Genomic DNA, 9,503 nt, shown 5'->3' on the forward strand with positions numbered 1-9,503 from the left:
CACCTCTTCTTCACATTACATCGCTTACATTACATTTCACATTACATTTATACCTTACTTTATTACATTTCACTTCTTTATTACACCTACCTTACTTTATTACACCCCATCACACTTACTTTACTTTATTACACTGCTTACACCACACCTCACCTTTTATTACACACTTTTTACTTTTACTTTATTACACCCCATCTTACTCACTTATTACACCTTATCACACCTCACCTTATCACATCTCATTATACTCTCCACCACCTTATCACACCGCTTCACACCACACCTCATCACACCTCACTTTATTACACCTTTACTTTATCACACCTCACCACACCTCATCACACACTGCTTATCACACCACACCTCATCACACCTCACTTTATTACTCCTTACCTCATTACATTCTTACTCATCACACCTCATTACACCTCACTTACTTCATTATTACATTTCCTTACTTTATTACATTTCACCTCACCCACTTTATTACTCACCTCCCATCACACCTTTACCTCATCCATTACCTTTTACACCATCACCACACCTCATCACACCTCACCTCATCACACCTCATCACATTTCTCACCTTTATCACACCTCACTTTATCACACCTTTACTTTATTACACCTCACCTACTTTATTACCTCATTCCACACCTCCATCACCTCATCACACCACACCTCATTACACCTCACCTACTTTATTACACCTCACCTTATTTATTTCACCTTATTACCTCACCTACTTTATTACACCTTACTTTATTACATTTCACTTTATTATCACACCTCACCTACTTTATTACATTTACCTTTTACTCTTATTACATTTTTACCTTATTACCTTATTACACCTCACTTTTATTACATTTCATTTTTTATTTTTATTTTTACTTTATTTTATTATACTTTTACTTTATTACACCTTTACATTACACCTCCACTTTATTTTTCCTTTTATTACATTTCATTTACTTTATTACATTTCATTTTTACTTTATTACATTTTTACTTTATTACATCATTACTTTACTTTTTATTACATTTCCTTTATTTTACATTTTTACTTCATTACTCTTATTACACCTTTATCCTTTATTACCTCATATATTTTTATTACATTTTTACTTTACACTTTACTATACACCTTCACTTTACTTTATTATTACATTGCTTATATCCCTTCACACCTTTACCATCACCATTACACCTCACATCACACCTCATCACACCTCTTCACATCACACCTCATCACACCTCACACCACACCTCATCACACCTCACCCCACCTCACCTCTCTTCACCGTGGGAAACTGTATATGAACGTTGTTATCTTTGTTGGGTCTCTAGGTGTTTCTCATCACACCTCACCACACCTCACCTCACCACTCTTCACCTCACCTCACCTCTCTTCACACTCACCTCACCTCTCTTCACCTCACCACACTCACACACCTCACCACACCTCACCACCTCACCTCACCTCTCTTCACCGTAGGGAAACTGTATATGAACGTTGTTATCTTTGTTGGGTTTGTCTCAAGGTGTTTCTCATCATCCACTACCAGCCGCTGGTCAACTCTCTGGCTGAAGTCATCTTCAACGGAGACCTGTCTGTCTTCACACAGCACAAACCACAGTGAGTACACACACACACACACACACACACACACACACACACACACACACACACACACACACACACACACACACACACACACACACACACACATACAGTGACCTTCGGAAAGTATTCAGACCCCTCAACTTTGTCCAGGTTTTGTTTTGTTACAGCCCATAATGACATCTCAATTCCCCATAATGACATCACAATACCCCATAACGACATCACAATACCCCCATAATGACATCACAATACCCCATAATGACATCACAATACCCCATAACGACATCACAATACCCCATAATGACATCACAATACCCCATAATGACATCACAATACCCCATAATGACATCACACTACCCCATAATGACATCACAATACCCCATAATGACATCACACTACCCCATAATGACAAAGCTAAAACAGAAATATCACATTTACATAAGTATTCAGACCCTTTACTCAGTACTTTGTTGAAGCACCTTTTGGCAGTGATTACAGCCTTGAGTCTTCTTGGGTTTGACGCTACAATCTTGGCACACCTGTATTTGGGGAGTTTCTCCCATTCTTCTCTGCAGATCTTCTCAAGCTCTGTCTGGTTGGATGGGGAGCGTCGCTGCACAGCTGTTGTCAGGTCTCTCCAGAGATGTTCGATCGGGTTCAAATCCGGGCTCTGGCTGGGCCACACTCAAGGACATTCAGAGATTTGTCCTGAAGCCATTCCTGCGTTGTCTTGGCTGTGTGTTTAGGGTCGTTGTCCTGTTAGACTGGGGCGAAGGTTCACTTTCTGAGATCCTGAGTGCTCTGAAGCAGGTTTTTTATCAAGAATCTCTGTACTTTGCTCCGTTCATCTTTCCCTCGATCCTGACTAGTCTCCCAGTCCCTGCAGCTGAAAAACATCCCCACAGAATGATTCTGCCACCACCATGCTTCACCGTAGGGGTGGTGCCAGGTTTCCTCCAGACGTGACGCTTGGCATTCAGGCCAAAGAGTTCAATCTTGGTTTCATCAGACCAGAGAATCTTGTTTCTCGTGGTCTGAGAGTCTTTAGGTGCCTTTTGGTAAACTCCAAGTGGGCTGTCATGTGCCTTTTACTGAGGAGTGACTTCCGTCTGGCCACTCTACCATAAAGGCCTGATTGTTGGAGTGCTGCAGAGATGGTTGTCCTTCTGGAAGGTTCTCCAATCTCCCATCGGCTGATTGGTGGAGTGCTGCAGAGATGGTTGTCCTTCTGGAAGGTTCTCCCATCGGCTGATTGGTGGAGTGCTGCAGAGATGGTTGTCCTTCTGGAAGGTTCTCCCATCGGCTGATTGGTGGAGTGCTGCAGAGATGGTTGTCCTTCTGGAAGGTTCTCCCATCGGCTGATTGGTGGAGTGCTGCAGAGATGGTTGTCCTTCTGGAAGGTTCTCCCATCGGCTGATTGGTGGAGTGCTATTGAATACATTACACGCCTGTTATTCTCCCACATGACTACATTATACATGATGTCCTCTAGCAGCTAATCAGGCGTTTTACCTGATATAAGAGTTAACAACTGATCGACTACATTATTCATGATGTCCTAGCAGCTAATCAGGGCGTTTGGTTTTACCTGATATAAGAGTTAACAACTGATCGATGTTATTCCCTCTCTAGCAGCTAATCAGGCGTTTGGTTTTACCTGATATAAGAGTTAACAACTGATTGACTTTGGTGATTACACCTAACAGCTGGTGATTCCAGTAACAGGAAGTGGTTGTGACAGAGATGGCCCTTATACATCCTGGTGGGGGGTTAAGATAACAGCTGGTGATTCCAGTAACAGGAAGTGGTTGTGACAGTGATGGCCCTTATACATCCTGGCCGCGGGGGGTTAAGATAACAGCTGGTGATTCCAGTAACAGGAAGTGGTTGTGACAGTGATGGTCCTTATACATCCTGGCCGCGGGGGGTTAAGATAATGCCCGTTGCAGATAGAGACAGGATGAACCCAGAGTGGCTTATGGTATGGTGTCCCCCCCCCAATCTACAAGGGAGAGGTGGAACAAGGCATTCTGGGTATTATCTATCTAAACTGTGTGTTGTCTGTAAAGGCTTTCAGCTTAACAGTCAGTCAAGACTTTTGTAGTGTGTGTCCCTTTTTTACTTCTAAACGTGAGTGGTTTACCTGCTGAAGACTGGCTGTACACCAGCTGCTACACACACACACACACACACACACACACACACACACACACACACACACAGGCACACAGGCACACAGGCACACAGGCACACAGGCACACACAGGCACACACACACACACACACACACACACACACAGGCACACAGGCACACAGGCACACACACACACACAGACACACACACACACACACACACACACACACACACACACACACACACACACACACACACACACACACACACACACACACACACACACATACTTTCTCCATATTTTGTTACATACGTTATTCTAAATTTTTTATTTTAATTGATTAAATTGTTTTTACCCCCCCCATCAATCACAATACCCCATTATAACAAAGCAACCCCCTCATCAATCACAATACCCCATTATAACAAAGCAACCCCCTCATCAATCACAATACCCCATTATAACAAAGCAACCCCTCATCAATCACAATACCCCATTATAGCAAAGCAACCTCCCCTCATCAATCTACACACAATACCCATTATAACAAAGCAACCCCCCCTCATCAATCTACAATACCCCATACACTTCCCTTAAAGGGGAAAGCCTGGCCTGCACCCTCATAAATTAATTAATGAATTCATACACTTCCTTTAAAGGGGAGGATTTCTTCCAGCCTAGCCTGGCCTGCACCCTCCATAAATTAATTAATTCATTCATACACTTCCTTAAAGGGGAGGATTTCTTCCAGCCTGGCCTGCACCCTCATAAATTAATTAATTAATTCATACACTTCCTTTAAAGGGAGGATTTCTTCCAGCCTGGCCTGCACCCTCCATAAATTAATTAATTAATTCATCCACTTCCTTTAAAGGGAGGATTTCTTCCAGCCTGGCCTGCACCTCCATAAATTAATTAATTCATTCATCCACTTCCTTTAAAGGGGAGGATTTCTTCCAGCCTGGCCTGCACCCTCCATAAATTAATTCATTCATTCATACACTTCCTTTAAAGGGGAGGATTTCTTCCAGCCTGGCCTGCACCCTCCATAAATTAATTAATTAATTCATACACTTCTTTTAAAGGGGAGGATTTCTTCCAGCTTGGCCTGCACCCTCCATAAATTAATTAATGATTTCATCCACTTCCTTTAAAGGGGAGGATTTCTTCCAGCCTGGCCTGCACCCTCCATAAATTAATTAATTAATTCATACACTTCCTTTAAAGGGGAGGATTTCTTCCAGCCTGGCCTGCACCCTCCATAAATTAATTAATTAATTCATACACTTCCTTTAAAGGGAGGATTTCTTCCAGCCTGGCCTGCACCCTCCATAAATTAATTAATTAATTCATACACTTCCTTAAAGGGGAGGATTTCTTCCAGCCTGGCCTGCACCCTCCATAAATGAATTAATTAATTCATCCACTTCCTTTAAAGGGGAGGATTTCTTCCAGCCTGGCCTGCACCCTCATAAATTAATTAATGAATTCATACACTTCCTTTTAAAGGGGAGGATTTCTTCCAGCTACCCTCCATAAATTAATTAATTAATTCATACACTTCCTTTAAAGGGGAGGATTTCTTCCAGCCTGGCCTGCACCCTCCATAAATTAATTAATTAATTCATACACTTCCTTAAAGGAGGATTTCTTCCAGCCTGGCCTGCACCCTCCATAAATTAATTAATTAATTCATACACTTCCTTAAAGGGGAGGATTTCTTCCAGCCTGGCCTGCACCCTCCATAAATTAATTAATTAATTCATACACTTCCTTAAAGGGGAGGATTTCTTCCAGCCTGGCCTGCACCCTCCATAAATTAATTAATTAATTCATACACTTCCTTAAAGGGGAGGATTTCTTCCAGCCTGGCCTGCACCCTCCATAAATTAATTAATTAATTCATACACTTCCTTAAAGGGGAGGATTTCTTCCAGCCTGGCCTGCACCCTCCATAAATTAATTAATTAATTCATACACTTCCTTAAAGGGGAGGATTTCTTCCAGCTGAAAACATGTCATTGTTCATGTGTATAAATCACATCTTGAGGAGATCAGGAGATTTGTATTACAGACACACACACCCCCCCGCCCCTCCTCTAAAACACCCTGTTTACTATAAATAAACCCAGCTTAACAGGCCTTCAGCAGGTGAGATCACTTCCTGTTTAGCAGTGGTGTATTGTGGTTAATGGGTGACGGCTTTAGACGAAATGACAGGCCCGAAGATGAGAAGACACACACACACACACACCGTGGTCACGTAGCTCAACTCAGACCTAGTTGTTCTTGTCTTCCATTGACTGTAAAGTTTGGTGGAGGAGGAATAATGGTCTGGGGCTGTTACTGTGGTGGGGGTCCTGTTCAAACGGACACATCTGGGTTTTGGAGGATGCCAGGAGAACGCCACCTGTTTCAATGCATAGAGCCAACTGTAAAGTTTGGCGGAGGCACCGGTTTCCATGCATAGAGCCAACTGTAAAGTTTGGCGGAGGAGGAATAATGGTCTGGGGCTGTTATGTGGGGGTCCTGTTCAAACGGAATAATGGGTTTTGGAGGACAGGAGAACGCCACCTGTTTCAATGCATAGAGCCAACTGTAAAGTTTGGCGGAGGCACCGGTTTCCATGCATAGAGCCAACTGTAAAGTTTGGTGGATGAGGAATAATGGACTGTTTTTCATGGTTTCGGGCTCCTTTAGTTCCAGTGAAGGGAAATCTTAACGCTACAGCGTACAATGACATTCTAGATGATTCTGTGCTTCCAACTTAGTGGCAACAGTTTGGATGAGCCCCTTTCCTGTTTCAGATTGACAATGACCCCCCCCCCGTGCACAAAGCGAGGTCCATACAGAAATGGTTTGTTGAGATCGGTGTGGAAGAACTTGACTGGTCTGCACAGTGCCCTGATCTCAACCCCATTGAAGTTCTTTGGGATGAGTTGGAACTGTCTTCTGGTCGGCCACTTGTTATTGATCAGTAGCTAACAAACTGATCCAGAACCTGTCTTCTGGTCGGCCACTTGTTGTTGATCAGTAGCTAACAAACTGATCCAGAACCTGTCCTCTGGTCGGCCACTTGTTGTTGATCAGTAGCTAACAAACTGATCCAGAACCTGTCCTCTGGTCGGCCACTTGTTGTTGATCAGTAGCTAACAAACTGATCCAGAACCTGTCCTCTGGTCGGCCACTTGTTGTTGATCAGTAGCTAACAAACTGATCCAGAACCTGTCCTCTGGTCGGCCACTTGTTGCTGATCAGTAGCTAACAAACTGATCCAGAACCTGTCCTCTGGTCGGCCACTTGTTGTTGATCAGTAGCTAACAAACTGATCCAGAACCTGTCCTCTGGTCGGCCAATACACTTTACAAACATGTTTTGCTGTGGAAAATGACACGAATATCTAAGTAAAATACAGATAACACAAAATGGAGACAGCCAACCAGACTATACAAAATTAAAGCTCCTTCGCCTAGTCTTTCATCTATGAGCGTTGTGTGTTTTAACATTTTCTCTCCCCCTCTCTCTCTCTCTCTCTCTGTCTCTCTCTCTCTCTCTCCCCCTACTCTCCCTCTCCCCCCTCCTCCCTCCATCTCGCGCCATCCCTCCCTTCCTTCCTCTGTCTCTCCAGGTCAGCGCAGGCGTCCGTCGCTCACCAAGCCTCCTGAGTCTCTGGAGCGGTCTCTGGAGCTGTCCTGCACCAAAGGGGCGCAAGCGAGCCCAGAAACGCCCCAACTATAAGAACCTGGGAGAGGAGGAGGAGGAAGAGGAGAGGCCGGGGGGAGGAGAGGAGGGCTTGGAGGACAACGAGAGAGAGAGGGAGAAGGCTAAAGGTACAGAAGGGAGCAGTAAGGGAAGCAGCAGGACAAGTGGGGAGATGGAAGGTGAGTGTGAGGACAGGACAGGACAACTACATATCCCATCACCACCCTGTGATTACCCACCCAGGAGCCAGTGCAGTGGTCCTCCTCTCCAAACTGTCACCCTCCGGGAATCAAATTTATAAAAATGTGTCAATAAGATTACATTCGAATCAAATGAATATAAAACGTAGATCAGTGTCTCTCTGTCTTCCCTAAAGACCTGAATCAATATTGCCGTTTTTTCTTCTTCATCTGAACACAAAAAAAAAAAAGCCAGTTTGAGATGAGGCCTGTCTTCACTCTGTGAATGCCTGTCACTGTCACTACCACGGGCTCCACGGTTACAAGTGTCACTACTGCGGTCTCCACGGTTACAACTGTCACTACCGCGGTCTCCCGTGGTTACGCCATTTCATCCTGTGCTCCTCACCTCTCATCTCTCCTGGTGTTTTCATACGACTACATTATTATGATGAATGTCCCCCTGCTGTGTGTTCTGGTGTAATAACAGGCTGTGTGTTCTGGTGTAATAACAGGCTGTGTGTTCTGGGTGTAATAACAGGCTGTGTGTTCTGGTGTAATAACAGGCTGTGTGTTCTGGGTGTAATAACAGGCTGTGTGTTCTGTGTAATAACAGGCTGTGTGTTCTGGTGTAATAACAGGCTGTGTGTTCTGGTGTAATAACAGGCTGTGTGTTCTGGTGTAATAACAGGCTGTGTGTTCTGGTGTAATAACAGGCTGTGTGTTCTGTGTAATAACAGGCTGTGTGTTCTGGTGTAATAACAGGCTGTGTGTTCTGGTGTAATAACAGGCTGTGTGTTCTGGGTGTAATAACAGGCTGTGTGTTCTGGGTGTAATAACAGGCTGTGTGTTCTGGTGTGTAATAACAGGCTGTGTGTTCTGGGTGTAATAACAGGCTGTGTGTTCTGGTGTAATAACAGGCTGTGTGTTCTGGGTGTAATAACAGGCTGTGTGTTCTGGGTGTAATAACAGGCTGTGTGTTCTGGTGTAACAGGCTGTGTGTTCTGGTGTAATAACAGGCTGTGTGTTCTGAATAATAACAGGCTGTGTGTTCTGGTGTAATAACAGGCTGTGTGTAATAACAGGCTGTGTGTTCTGGGGTGTAATAACAGGCTGTGTGTTCTGGTGTAATAACAGGCTGTGTGTTCTGGTGTAATAACAGGCTGTGTGTTCTGGGTAATAACAGGCTGTGTGTAATAACAGGCTGTGTGTAATAAACAGGCTGTGTGTTCTGGTGTAATAACAGGCTGTGTGTTCTGGTGTAATAACAGGCTGTGTGTTCTGGTGTAATAACAGGCTGTGTGTAATAACAGGCTGTGTGTTCTGGTGTAATAACAGGCTGTGTGTTCTGGTGTAATAACAGGCTGTGTGTAATAACAGGCTGTGTGTAATAACAGGCTGTGTGTTCTGGTGTAATAACAGGCTGTGTGTAATAACAGGCTGTGTTCTGTAATAACAGGCTGTGTGTTCTGGGTGTAATAACAGGCTGTGTGTTCTGGTGTAATAACAGGCTGTGTGTAATAACAGGCTGTGTGTTCTGGGTGTAATAACAGGCTGTGTGTTCTGGTGTAATAACAGGCTGTGTGTTCTGGTGTAATAACAGGCTGTGTGTTCTGGGTGTAATAACAGGCTGTGTGTTCTGGTGTAATAACAGGCTGTGTGTTCTGGTGTAATAACAGGCTGTGTGTTCTGGTGTAATAACAGGCTGTGTGTTCTGGTGTAATAACAGGCTGTGTGTTCTGGTAAAATAACAGGCTGTGTTCTGGTGTAATAACAGGCTGTGTGTTCTAGTGTAATAACAGGCTGTGTGTTCTGGTAATAACAGGCTGTGTGTTCTGGTGTAATAACAGGCTGTGTGTTC

General features: G+C 43.9%; 1 protein-coding gene across 1 annotated transcript in view; it reads left to right on the forward strand.

Moving 5' to 3' along the window:
* Nucleotides 1-7,499, forward strand: part of LOC124029313 (protein CLEC16A-like) — a gene marked incomplete at its 5' end in the record, with an annotated part of 8,484 nt that extends 985 nt beyond the window's left edge. The window contains 2 exons of the mRNA XM_046341072.1: nucleotides 1,545-1,639; nucleotides 7,390-7,499. Of these exons, the coding sequence (XP_046197028.1) occupies nucleotides 1,545-1,639; nucleotides 7,390-7,499 (205 nt within the window). The remainder of the gene's footprint in view (nucleotides 1-1,544; nucleotides 1,640-7,389) is intronic.
* Between the last annotated feature and the right edge of the window lie 2,004 nt (nucleotides 7,500-9,503).

This window comes from Oncorhynchus gorbuscha, unplaced genomic scaffold (assembly GCF_021184085.1).
Source record: "Oncorhynchus gorbuscha isolate QuinsamMale2020 ecotype Even-year unplaced genomic scaffold, OgorEven_v1.0 Un_scaffold_6072, whole genome shotgun sequence".
Taxonomy (NCBI): domain Eukaryota; kingdom Metazoa; phylum Chordata; class Actinopteri; order Salmoniformes; family Salmonidae; genus Oncorhynchus; species Oncorhynchus gorbuscha.